We start from the raw sequence: 14,354 nt of genomic DNA on the forward strand, positions 1-14,354 counted from the left end.
AAGTCTCTGGATGGTCACACGTAGGACTTCAATCATATCAGTACAAGACTGCACTGTTTGTCACTTGAAATGATTTGTCAACAAGTGAGACTTTAACTGTCCCATTGGCAAAAATGAGCAATGCATTGTTGATGGAGGCAGGGATGGATGGAGCAACCAAGAGATTGGATCCTCAAGCCAAAAAACTGTCAAATGATAAAACAGTATTATAATGACACTACTTTGAAATGTGATATACATCCACTTCTGCTGATAGATATATGCTCTAATTAGCAAACAAGTTTTGCTGAAAATGTGGTTTCATTATTTATGCCACAGTATTATCTGTGCCAGCTGATGCTGGTGTTGTCCAGCCCAGTCACCAGAATGAAAAGTTGGCAATGTATGTTTCTGCAAACAACAACATTTGTACTTTTTGTGCTTGTCATATTATTATTTCTAAATTAATGTAGTTCTGATTATACGAGCTGACTTTCTCATCAGAAAGAGTTGGGAATGGTGGATGGCGTGTCACCTAGGAGAGATGGTTGCCAAGTAGCAGACAGCGGCAGACCACATATTTAACAAAGTGATGGGACATTTCAAGCCGTGTTTATGGCGTCAAAAATAGATATTTTTAATCTGACGTCGGAACATTTCCAGCGGTGACAAAACAGGGTATTACTTAACTAGATGTCTGGACGTTTTCTGTTTGTGCCAACAAAGCTGGGTATTCTTATAAATCCCTCAATACCAAAAGATGTGGCAGGATCAAGGACAACGTTTAATTTCATGTTTTAAACTAAGTTTTTAAAAATGACAAATGAATCTACCTTGTACCTTGTATTTCTAAATGACACATCTAGACATCTTCAGATGTGTTTGTAGTACCAACATCTAGAATTTTAAGAAGACACTGGGACATTTACAGTTGTGTCTGTGATTACATAACCTGGTATTTTTAACAAGATGTCAGGACACCTCCAGCCGGGTTTATGGCGACAAAACTGGGTATTTTTAGCAAAATGTCAGGACATTTCAAGCCATGTTCTTTGTGACCAAACTGGGCATTTTCAATGAGATGTCGGGACATTTTCAGCCTTGTTTGTGGTGATAAAAAAAAAAAATATTTTTAACAAGATTTCGGGACATTTCCATCCGTGTGTATGTGGGGACAAAATCTGGTATTTTTAATGAGATGTTTGCTGAAACCAAACATATTTTAACAAAATGTCTGGACATTTCCGATCCTGTCTGTAGCTACAAAAGCAGATATTTTCAACAGAACGTTGGGACATTTCCAACTGTTTGTAGCATCAGACTTTTCCTACCGCCAACAAAATGGTTTTTATGCCAAAAACATAAAATTGAAAATTGAAATGAAAAGTTTCTTCATGTCTTCTACACATGAAATGTACAATTTAACATATAAAACATACATATATAACATATCTGTGGTTTACACAAACATTTGCCAACATTTATTCCTGTAGTTGTTTGTGTTGTTACAGCTCCTGCGTGTCCAATAGAGTTCAATAAATGCCAGAGATTATTCAGCGCCACTTTACAAACACCTGAGGAAGAATCTGCGGCACAGAAATCAGACAGGGCCCTGTAGAGGAAATCCCAGCTGCTATGAGGTTCAAGTTGTTAGAGCAGTCAAACCCCAGTGATCCAACAGCAATCCACCTCCAATTCAGTTCTGTGTAACTTTTTTTCCCTGCCCTTTAACAACATTCACTGTAGAGTCTCTGTGGTAATAAAGATGGGTTTGGTACTTTTTATCTTTATTAGGGGTGTTTCAGAGCACTGTGGCACTGTATGCCTCTGCTGCACTAATGCTGCGATCGCTCATGCAGTAGCAGAGAAGCCCACAGCATTGAGCCTGAGGGACTTCTGTCAAAACAGGTCCCTACACAGAAAAAAAAAACTTAATAAGAGCAATATTTTACAGCCGTTTATGATGACAGTGTTTGTGGCTCTGCTGTTTCTATGCAGTTTGTTGGAATCAAAACATTTACAGGTTTGAAAATGGCCTGTTTTAATGTGATTGTGTTGTTTCATAAGTTTATTATTTTATCCGTATCCACATGATCAATCATGATGTATTTTAGGCACTCATTATTTGAAATAACAGTGATGACAGTGGAAAGAATCTGGATGGACTGTATAACTATTTCACATGTTTTATTTATTACTGTTATTTTGTGTTTCGGTTTTGTCAAGTCAGCTTGTCTGTCAGTCACATAAGCCGCTGTCAAATCACAAGGCTGTCTTTGAAAGGAGAGTTTGAGTCGAGTGTGTGTGTATATGTGCGTGTGGTGTGTGTGTGTGTGTGTGTGTGTGTGTGTGTGTGTGTGTAAGACTACCAAACAGGGGAAATTTCTTTTCGCAGAACCGAATGACTTTCCTTTTTTACCTCTAAAGCGGATCCTCCGCGGACACATGGCACACTGTCTTTATCATAGGCACCATAGTGATGTTTTATTACTAAGGAAACAACAATATGACTAGGTGCGCTGCTTATAAATCTTATACATTTAATTGTTGTTGGCTTTTTGTTGATTTCCCCGGTGTGGAGAGCAGAGCTGTTGCAGAATCAGGGGAAATAAATCAAAGAAACAATGAAACATCTCCAAAGAAAGTGCTATATTACTGTTACATCATACTGTGTACAGCATGTGTTAGATACAAGATATCTTCATCTAAATTTCAGGCCAAGAGATACATAACTATGATTTAAGGCCCTGAATGTAGCAGACAGTTTGTCAAAGGGAAGTAAAAAAGGCAGCTATAAAGGTCAAGCTGTTAACTGGCTTCATGCTGCAAATGATTTCCTGATGTTAAGTAAACCAAAGCTGCTGCAGGATCACTTAATATGGATGAGGAAATAACTCGGAAGATGCAATATATCACGCTCAATGTTTGGAACAACCTTTCCACTTCTGGTTCGTATAATGTCATACAATGTTGCTGAAAGGATTTTACTCGAATAGACCGCTATTTTTTGTGAAAAACTACGTGAATGTCAGAATCATTAAAGAAACACAATCAAAAGGAAGATGCTGACCAAGCAATGAATATATCCTGAATATATTTTGTTGACTGATGGGAGTTTCTGCCTCCTTCTACTTTAAGACATGCAGAAAAAAAAATTCATTAAGCATCCTGTTTCAAGTGAATATGAATTGGAAAGGGACCACCACCAACAGCTTAAAACGGACAAAAAAAAAAACGTAAGGAGACTTTTTTTTTCCTCTTCTGAGGGTCCACTGAGACACCTAACAAAAGCATTAGCATTCAAATGAATTTTACAGGTGACATACAGTGCACAAAAGGTGGACTAACAAAGAAATCCTGTTGTGGTGCACAGGAGACAGGACAACTTTTCTTCCAAATTGTGCCAACTGTCTTTGAATACTTTCATACTTCACTGACTCTATTTTCAGCTGACGTTAATCATTTGAATTTGACAGCCTGGAACTCATTATTTTGACCATAGCTAGCTTAAAGGTACTCCATGTTGGATACTTAAAATCATATTTGAGTAGATGTGATGCTACCGGTTGTTCTGGAAGGCAGACAGACAGAAAGAAGGAGAAAAAGAAAGAAAGAAAGAAAGAAAGAAAGAAAGAAAGAAAGAAAAAGAAAGAAAGAAAGAAAAAATGTGTCTCGCTTCTGTCTAGTGAGCTCTTTTTGTCCAATTTAAGACCCTTCTGGCTCAATCATCCTTGAAGAAATCCCTTCCAGTGGATGGTGGGCTGGTAAGTACAAACGTAACAGGGAGTACAGTACTGAAATATGCTCATGGAAACTAGCTATAAGCATTCACAGAACTTAGAAGCACATTAGTACAACTGATCTGTTGATCGCTGTTTCTCAAGAAATCTGTGCTTGAAGGGATTGTTCCACATTTTGGGAAGTATGCTAATTCACTGTCTTGCAGAGAGTTTGATGAGAAGATCAATGCCACTCTCATGTCTGTCTGCTAAATATGAAGCTACAGCCTGCAGCTGCTGTTAGCTTAGCTTATCACAATTTTTGGAAACAGAGGCATAACTATGCCTGCTATTTGTTTTTGAATGCAGATAGAAAGTAGACAGGTTTTGCTATCTCTACACAGAGCCATGCTAGCTGTTTCCTTCTGTTTCCAGTCTTTACAACACCTTCTCAGTTCCCAATGTGTCAAATACCAGTGCTTTGTCAGTGGCCCTCAGCATCATAATGTGACGCTCTAGGTGCTCTTCCTGCATCTGCTTTAGATGCACAGAGATGGCGTGTCAATTTACGCTTATTACAAAATTATTATTAATTATTATATTATTTTTTAAAATAAGCTTAAAACGATGGTAATGCACTTCAGTTTTAGGTTTACATCCTTAGGTTTAGGCAACAAAATCATGTGGTCAGGGTTAGAAAATACATCATGGTTGGGCTAAAAATATGTAAATGTGTTGATGGTTTCGCATGGGACACAAACAGTCAGCTCCTAGGTGACAGTGCCGAGTCTGTTTGACCCATTCACCACTATTCCCATGTGCCTTATGTGGACTCTTCACTTTGTATACCACATTAGTTAGAGTAAAAAAATGTTGCCATCTGTTGTGTCGTACCACCAGTAAAGGGAGCATTGTTGCATTGTGTCTGATGCAGAGGGCTGCTAACCAAGCATCAGTATTTGACGAGTTGGGAGTGAGGTCAGGTTGGTCTTTAGGCTAAGCTAAGCTACCCAGCTGCTGTCTGTAGTCTTACAATTACTAGAAAGACAAATGACAGAATAGGAAGATTTTCATTGTCTTACAAAAAAACATATATGACCGCCCCCAAAACAACAGTTTTATATATGACCTTAACATTACGAAACAGTCACAGTTATGTTAGAAAACCTTGTGGTTAGGTTTAGGCTACAAAAAGGTGGTTAAGTTTAAAAAAATACATAATGATTTGGCTTTAAATAATTACTTTTGTTACTAATGTAACGTTATGTATGTCACATGACAGATTTCATATGTCAGATCACATACATTACCGGCATAATATGCCATACATACTAGAATACTACACTCTGTTGTTATTAAAAGCCGTCAGAAGTTGACTTTAGGTCGTGACCACCGGTCTTCTACGTTAAAGTCCTGTGCTTATTTTTTTATAGCAATGTCTTCCAACTTTAAAAAACATTACAAGGACTTTGTCACTTTTTGTTACCTTAATTCCTCCTCTGCTCTTGTAATAATTGCTACAATCCCTACAGGGTAACAGCTTACATAAAATATAAGCATGGGTCTTGATAAGGTGCTTGCAAAGTCGACCTACATGGCCGTTCTTTTTTGTGAGAGCGGTCTGTGATTTTTACTCATCTGACTCCCAGCAAGACAGCAAATAAGGCTTTTAACCAAAATGCTGAACTACTGCTTGAAATTACTTACCTTATAATGGAAATAGCTGGCAGATAAAAAGAAAATATGTATTTGGGGTATATTGACAATAACATATCAACACTGCTGCTTCTGGTTCATTGTGGCTTCTTTTTTAATCCCCGGCATAACCTCCGGCAAAAATGAACTCAACATGTTACCTTAGAAAAGATCCCCAGTGAGAGATGGAAATCAAAATTTCATGCCTGCCAATGAGAGCTGAGCAAGTTACCCCTCACAGTGACTGTTTACAGGAAGCACAGAGAAAACATACTGTATTTCTGGATGTTCCCAGGCAAGGTTTTACTGATTCTGTTTTTGGCCTCGCTCATGTGTTTGGAGTACCTTATGGTATACCTCGATTAACTCAAAAAGACATTTTTCATTTCTTGGAACATATAGGCTGCATTTTCTCAGACTTTGCCAATGGAGTGTGGTTCTGTTTGTGCATTGTTGTACTGAGTCAATACTGTGCACTCCCACAATTCTTCATCCAAACAAATATCCTCAGTAGTGATCTGCAGGATGCAGACCACGGCTCTCTAATCAGCATTCTTTTCTCAGCTACACAACACCAAAAGATTTCAAAGCACACGGAATTGCTTTTCATCAGTCACTATATGACAAATCAAACACTAATTACAATATCTGCCAAAATTAGATCAACAAATCATTTGTTCTGTTCATATTACATTTTCTGTATGCCCTCGCAGATTTTCCCATTGGCCCTCAAAAGAAATTCATCATATATGCAAGTGCTGGAAACTAAATATATGGATATAAATTCTGTTGGCAGCATGCCTCCATGCCTGCCTGGAGGCTAAAGAAAGCCTGAGTCATGTTTAGAAAGTGAATTATGGGGAGATCATAAATCCTTATATGAACAACCTTTGACCAGTCAAAGTCTGTACGCGCTCAGCACGAAATGTGTGAACATGCTAATGGTTGATAACAAGGAGAAGGAATCAGATGTTTTGACATCACAACAGGTCTGGGAAAACAACCGACAGCTGCGGGGGAAGGACTGTACCGAGCGATAGATGATTGTTTCTAGTCGAGTCTCACACAGAGAAAAAAAAGAGACCTTTTTGATAGCTCTTAGGCTCGCACCAGCACCGCCTAATCCTGCCTGGTTTAAGACATGCACATAGAGTAAATCCCCTGGTGCAGGTTAATTTTCTCTCCTCACAGCTGGGAAAAAAAGAGTAACGAGGCAGGAAGAAAAGGAAGGGGGGGACGGGAAAAAGAAGACAGAACAAAGTGGGTGATATCTTGTTAATAGCAGAACTGCCTTGACCCGTAACACCCACTGTCCCTCAGCAGCCTGCCTCTACTCTCCCTTTCCTTCCATAGCACAAACGCAATATATTTCCAAACTGACAGAGTTATATAAAAGAGGTTCTTAATCTGTTTTTGGTTTCAGGGACTGGAATATGTCTTTTTCTGTCCCATGTACAAGAAAAGAATGGCACCGCCTTCTTGGGATCCACTAAAAGCAGATCTGTTTACGTGAAAACCAAGAGTACAAAATAGCTCATTTCTACACCGACTCATTTATGTCCAAGGGACTGACATGGGGGCCCACTACCCTGAGTTTGAGGTGTGTAACCCAGATACAATCAATACCGCTGTCAATACTGGAGTGCCAGGAGAGGATAGGAGAGACGAGAGCCAGAAAACAAGATACGTGATGGAAAATATGTCAGCTCCCCTCGCATGCAGCAGCAAATCCAATGAATTGAATAACATCAAGAGCACAATGCATGGATTTAGAGATGGGTTTTTTTTTCCCCCTCTCCACGTCATGTACCACTCATCCATATTCTCATCACACACAGTTTTTCATCAATTGTCAAGTGTTTCTTTTAATTACACAGTCATAATCACATAGAATGCCAAGTACCCATATTGTTAGGTCTTTACACAAACAATGCATAATCATAATGATAGGAATAACTGATACAAAATTCTTTAAGAAAATCAACATCGGAACGTTTGACACATAGAGGCCTTCGCTGGGTCTGACGGATTTTTTACAGCTTGGAAAATATCAGTCCTGAGAGAAGACTTAATTATTGTTATTTTGCCACAATGAACCAAAATTCAACTTTGTCATCTTGATGATTTAATAAGAGCGAGGAGCATCTTCAGTAAAGAAAATAGTTTCATGCAAAGGATCTCAGGACAAGATGCTCTCTCTTTGCAATTATTCCTACACTTTTTGATGCAAGTTGCTGCACTTGTATGCCAAATGGTTTAACTGGGCAAATAATATCTTGTGAGAATAAGGAGCAACATTGTAACTCTTCCAACCAGAAGTCAGTAAACCAGGAGATTATTAGCTCATCCCCTTAACACACTCTCTCACACACACACTCAAAGATGCAAACACGCATCCTAAATGCTTTACAAGCTACGTAATAAAAATCAAAAACTAGCAAGTAAAAAGTGGCTTTGTTGGTATGTTCTATGGCGATATAGTTCGACTAAGAATGAGGTCAGTCTCTCTGCAGGGCCTGACTTCTACTGTAGCAGAGGTCCAGGTGTTATGTTAGATCACACACAGCTAACCTGGCTGACCCGCCACTGTTCTCCCGTCAATCAGGTGGATAATTAGCTCCAAATATATCTCTCCGTTCCAGTCTTCTTTTCTGTGCACGTAATGATATTGTACTATGCCCCCAAGTATTTCCTTCAGTGCTGCAGAATCTATCATCTCACATTAGAGATAAAAAGCACTTAATCTTGTGGAAAAACCATTTACCTCTTCTTAGCAATTGCACTTTTAGTCTTGTAAGGTGGAGTTGGCAGCTCAGACCTCACATTCGATGGATCCTGATATGGTGCACGTGCACGGCCTCGTCTCGTTCACCAAAGAGTCCATTGTTTCTGAGTTCGAATGGTAGCTCAGGTAGTACTCTTGCAACTGAGAGTTCAGGTCCTGCTCCTGCTTGCGGGCCTTTTTCCTGCGCTTATGGTTGACTGAGTGCTGCTGCAGCTGCCTCATGGTGTTGGGGTAGCGCCTCCATGAGACATAAATAACCAGGAGGATCAATGACACTGACAGGAACAGGGCTACACTGCCTGCAATGATTTTATGGAAAGCCATATGTTCAAACTGTAGCTCTGGGATAAACGATGCGGGGTGTTCAGGGGAGATGGGTGATGTTGAGCTCATGTTTGTGGACTCTGTTGTCTTTCTGTCTGTCCCAATTGGTTGGTCGGGTAAAGGGGTCTGTACTGGTGACTCAGTACCAGGGTCTGTAACACCAGAAGGTGAGATTTGAGTTGTGATGTTCACAACTTGGGTGGAAGTCAAAACAATGAAAGCAGTGGTTGAGAAAACATTTGACACGTCCACACACGTTGAATGATTCTTCACCACATCCACGACTCTTTCGCCCTGCACAGACTTGGGACTACTGCATATCATACTGATGTCTTTAGAGTCTCTGATGTTTCTGAGCCATCCCATGAGAGGGCAGATGCTAGGGCTGCAGTCCCAGGCGTTGCCTGCCAGGCTGACGGTGGTCAATGAGGTCCAGGCGGCCACGGCTTCCACAGGTACACTGCTAAGCTTGTTCGATTCAAGGTTGAGTATTTGTAAGTTCGGCATACACTGGAAAACCGCCGGGTCCAGGATTTGGATTTCATTTCCTGACAGGTCCAGTTTCTGTAGTTTATGCCAGGTCCAAGGCACGCCTTGATTAATGGATCGTATGCGGTTCCATTGCAAATAAAGAGCCTGGAGGTTGGTAAGGCGTGGAAAAATGAAGAAATTAATCCTGGAAAATTGATTGTGCTCTAAATGAAGTTCTTTCAACTTGAACAGTCCTAAGAACGTTGTGCGGGTGAGGCTCCGCAAGCGGTTGTAACCCAAGTCCAGAAACTCCAGGCTGCGGCACTCCAGAAATGTACGGATGAAGATCTGTTTCAGGCCATTAGATCGGAGGTGGAGATTCTGCAGCTTGCGCAGACCATAAAAATGACCCGGCTGCAGCGACTGCAGCTGATTATAGGATAAGTCCAGATTTCGCAGGTTGGGTATAGCGCTGAAGGTGTTGTTGTGCAGATGAGCTATTTTGTTGGAGCTGAGGATGAGTTCTTTGAGCCTGCGCACACCATGAAAGGCTAAAGCGTCTATGTCTTTGATAGAGTTGTGGTCCAAGTACAGCCAGATAAGCTGATTGAGGTGAGCGAACTGGTACGGCAACAGAACCAGCAGGCTGTTATAGCGCAGGGACAGACCCTGGCATCCCGTGGTGATGTTTTCCGGGATGTCTTGGAAGATGCCAGACTCGCAATAAACAATCTTTCCTTCGCAGCGACAACTCGCAGGGCACATCCTCTCCCCCTTGCTGAGCAGCAGCAAAGCAGCTGCCTGCAGAAGAAGACATGATAACCTCCAGTCCAACATCACAGAACCTGTTGGGGGTAGAGTGGGGCACACAGCAATCAAAGGCATGACTTGGTTTTGGGAGAAAAAATATGTTTGCTCAGAGATGTTTAAATAAGAAAATGTAAGAAATTAATTAACCAAACAGGAGATCATGTAGTAAGGAGCAGATTGAGGTTGATGTCTGAGAGACCAGACCAGCTTCATGAAGAATTAATAAGAGTCTGACGGTTGCTACTTTTAAGGTAAAGATGGGTGGAAACACTCAGACACACAAGTGGGGAAAATGCATTTTAAGTGACTATGTAATAAACAGCAGACCGCCTCACTTTTTTTTTTTTATATAAGAAATCCTGTTCAGGAACTAATATCTGTCTGTATAAACTGCTCATATCTGTCGTTTTGGAGTCTCAAGAGAAATAAACTGTGTCAATAAATTGTAAAGACTACAAAGACTTACCCATCCTCAGTGAAGGAAGGAGTGGACCTCTGAAATAAATGAATAAAGGGCACATCAAACTGCTCACAGAGGAAGAAAATCGCACTTCATGCAGCCTCAGAGTCGATCCACGTACCGAGCATCACTTATGTCTTCAATTAGAGGAGAAAATCAAATATAGGCAAGTTTTCCGCAGCGGCGCGAGCCCCCCCTGGTCTGTGTGTGACGCGCGGAAACAGGACGCCCTCACACTTGGGTCGTAGTTGGAGTCGCCGCTATAGTTCAGCCCGCTGTGTGCGCAATAACCCATTTGAGCGCCAGTAGACTGATCCTCCGCTCCATGCAGTCCCTCTCTCTCTTTCTCTGTGTCTCCCCTACCTCTCTCTCCCTCTCCCTCTCTTTCTCCCCTCTGACGGAGGCGTAGGCGTCCTTAAGCACACATATAAGCCAATTATATTGTATAAAGTGTAACCATCAGCTTTAAATATGAAATAAGCTCATATTATTTAATTAAATAATTGATTTCAATCGTTGAATGCAATGTGTTTTTTCACCAGCTGATTTATGTCGTGTTATAGGGTAAATAAATCCGTATGAAATATAAACACTGTAATGTAAGTTAAGCAATTTATCTTATTTAGAGTTTTTAGTTTAGAAAATAAATAATGAAGATAGATTTGGTATGACTTTTCTCATATGTATTTTCATAGTAGTCCATAGTTTTATTTTATTCAATTATTATTAAAGGTTTTTTTTATTTAGTTTAAAAATGTATATATTTTTTACTATTTCAGACCTTGCTGAAATGTAGGGCTACAGGAGGATCCAGATGGCATCATACAAAATGCAGCAATATCTTGATAATGATGACATAGCAACTGAAATCATATTTCCTTCACTAAAATAAGGGTGGTTGCATGATCCAAAGCCACCGTTCATTCATAAATATTTTCAAACAGTCATTCAAAAAATCATAGCAAATAATGGGAAGTCTAGTAATGAGGATTTCTGGTCCCTATCAGCTGCTTGTTAAAATGATAATTATGGTAATGTTGAAACGCAGCATCCATCCACACTCTCAGGCAGCAGAGGGAGTATATGTGGATAAACAGTTAACACCTCTCTGTGTCTAGAGACACTGCTGAAGAGGAGGCGACGGGAGGATTATTGGTATTCAAATGAATGGGCCTTATGAAGTAGGCAGCCAACAGAAAAGGAAAACGCAAGAGGAGATAGGGAAACCTGAAATTCTATGGTCATTTCATACTCATTTTTCATACTTTGCTTATGCTGCCTTGCTCAGACATTCAGCACATTGGACACAGTGTGGAAAACACCATTTCTGACTGCACAGCCTTGGAGAGTCTGAGTCGTAATGTGTGGTAACAGCAACCCCTTGTGCACGCGGAAAGAAATGTCCTGCTTTAAAAGCTGTTGACATTAATCTCCACATACATGACTTCACTAAAGATAAGAGAGGGATCAGCATCCAGATCACTTGTAGTTGAAAGAAATGAGCAAATGAATTCATATCAATATCTGGCATGGAGCCCGGTAATATTCTTGGTCAAACAGGATTTCCTCAGATGCCTGTGGATTGTGTTAAGAATGAGATGTATTTATGAAATCTGCTCCATGAACACCACAGCAGGGGTGAAACTAAGACGTGTGAAAATGAGCTATTCTGTTTTAGATAATACCTCCCAGACTCATAGTAGCACATTTCTAAGCTGAACGTCAAACAAAATCTGCTCTTCAAAGGGTACACTGCCTCACACGTGTCTTGGGAGATCACACGTCATTCAAGAAATGTGCACCTGAAGTGTGGGAAAACGTGCTGCTCGACAATGATGCTGCAAAGCGAGGCTGCTTTTAGGAAACACTTAAGTAGAATAACACCGTGAAAGCTCAGAGAGAGGGAGGATGTGCTGTACTGACTCCACGATGAGATTATGACTCGGATCTAACCTTGCACATGAAAATATAGAAAATGACTATGTGTGCGCACCAGCTAGATCTGGAAATTAAATGTAATCATTCTCTGCTAGGTGACAACTACCATCTTCTACTTGCCAATTACAGAAGACATACAGAGAGGTGAAAGTGGATGACACATCACACTTTGATATGTTGCACAATTAACCTGTCTCAGACCCATTCAGAGAGATCCAAATGTGTCTTATATGATGTCAATGTAGACCTTTAAAGTTACAGTAGATAGTGAGTTGAATTTTGAATGCATATACTGAATTGTTCAAGGCTGCTGCGGTACATATCAAGGCAGCCCCCCACCACCACCCCAGTCATACTAAATCTAGTAAAAAATATAAATATGAATAAAAAGGTGCTATTCTATGACAGGCAACCACACACTGCCATCCATAACAATAATCGTAAGCAAATGTAATAATACGTTTTAGAAATGTCACAAATTGCCACTATTGTTACTACCAGCTCCATGGGCGGATTACAACACAAAGAGGCCCTGGGTCTGTATGCATAAAAAGTTTCCCCACCCCAACCTGCAAGGACAGGTACAACTATAGGCTGTACAAAAAATGGACGTAGCTATCTACATTGGTATGTAGACTGTCATTTTAAAGCCTCAAGCCAAAAGTTCAGCCATCTCCATCTTGTTCTTTGGAGCCAGAAGAGTGCCAGAGAGACCAAAACCACTTTTCTTACCAGGCTGTAAACATGTTTATTTCTGCTGTAAATTAAGTATTTTAACAAGGATGTCTACAGAGATTTACTCTGTCTTGGAGCTAGCCTCAAATGACCTTTTAAAGACCTGCAGTTTTTGGCACTTCCACATAGAATATAGAATATATTGTTATTGTCCACCAGGGTGGAAATTTGTCTCCGGTCCACCAGACACAGGAGACAATATAATAAAAAGCAGACAAGCAGTTAGTAAAACAAACATATAGACAAGGTCAATAGAAACACTTAACACATTAAATCAGTCCATATCAGTGTCTGTCTGTGGTTTAAAACTCATCAATCACTTTGCTGAGTTAAGAATATTGATGGCACTTAGGATGAAGGACTTCTTGAATACATTTTTAGTTGCCAGAGGGACTCAATGGCGCCTCCCGGAGTTCAGGAGCTCAAACTGACTCCAGAGAGGATGGGAGCAATCTGCCAAGATACACCTTGCTTTTTTCCCTTGTTGTGTTTGTAAAAAGTTGCCTCCAGGCCTTTTGTGGTTTGCCAATTATTTTACTTGCCATGGACACAATCTTAGAAAACTGAATCTTAAATGTGCTGTTTAAGTGACTGTACAAAGCAGAAAGTTGAAAAGTTAAAACATTTTCAACCATAGTTTTATACACTACTTCAAAAAAATCTGCTGATTTACACACAGGCTTTCCTGTTTCCTAAGAAGACAAGGTGAGCATCTTTTAAAAAATTAATCTGTATTGCCAGAAAAGCTCATCTGAGAGTCAAGAACTGTACCGAGATATTTAAAGTTTTCCACAATTTCAACACGTTGGCCATCAAGTGAAACTGGCTCAGGTTTCAGATCTTGTTTAGTGAAGGTACTCAATCTTTAGTCTTGGCCACATTAATTTCTAACTTGCTAATACCGCATCATGCTTCAGGGGCCATTGGTTTCATTTTTCAGCCTCGTAGGTTGTTGCTTAGGTACGTGCTGTTTTTTCTCCCCACAGACTTGAAGGGCATCTAAAGTCCTATAGATAAACTGAGGGGAGGGAAACACTCACTAAAGATTGATGATGGCTTCTTTCTTGTGATGTTTTCAAAGTGAATGTTAAGACCATTCCTTCAATTTTCCTTTTTTAGGACTTTTGGCACTCTGCTATTGATCTGATGACTAACATCCAGAATACATGGGGCCTTGGCACACCGCGTCATGGTGGCAATGCAGAGCAGGGTACGATTAGGTATTCATATAAACCCATTTAACCAAACTGCACTTATTTTTACACAATTCTTTGTAGTTTTTAATCTGTTGCAGGGCCACAGAGCTGCACGTAGAGAAGGAAAAACATAGACTTGCTTGCCTGCTGCGGGTACAATCAATGTATAACACTGTAATTTTCAAATCCCGGACTGTCTCTCTATATTATCACTTTCAATTGTATTAAAAATGGAAAACTAG

The 14,354-nt window shown here is 40.2% G+C and overlaps 1 protein-coding gene across 1 annotated transcript; it reads right to left on the minus strand.

Moving 5' to 3' along the window:
• Positions 1-7,244: 7,244 nt before the first annotated feature.
• lrrtm4l2 (leucine rich repeat transmembrane neuronal 4 like 2) lies at positions 7,245-10,600 on the minus strand. The gene is made up of 2 exons (XM_042487933.2): positions 10,250-10,600; positions 7,245-9,818 (listed from the first exon to the last, which is right to left on the minus strand). The coding sequence occupies exons 1-2, from the start codon at positions 10,302-10,304 to the stop codon at positions 8,206-8,208; spliced, it is 1,668 nt and encodes a 555-aa protein (XP_042343867.2). The 5' UTR covers positions 10,305-10,600; the 3' UTR covers positions 7,245-8,205.
• Positions 10,601-14,354: the final 3,754 nt, after the last annotated feature.

The sequence above is a fragment of the Plectropomus leopardus genome, chromosome 4 (genome assembly GCF_026936395.1).
Source record: "Plectropomus leopardus strain MGB_pleo_1.0 chromosome 4, ASM2693639v1, whole genome shotgun sequence".
NCBI classification, from domain to species: domain Eukaryota; kingdom Metazoa; phylum Chordata; class Actinopteri; order Perciformes; family Serranidae; genus Plectropomus; species Plectropomus leopardus.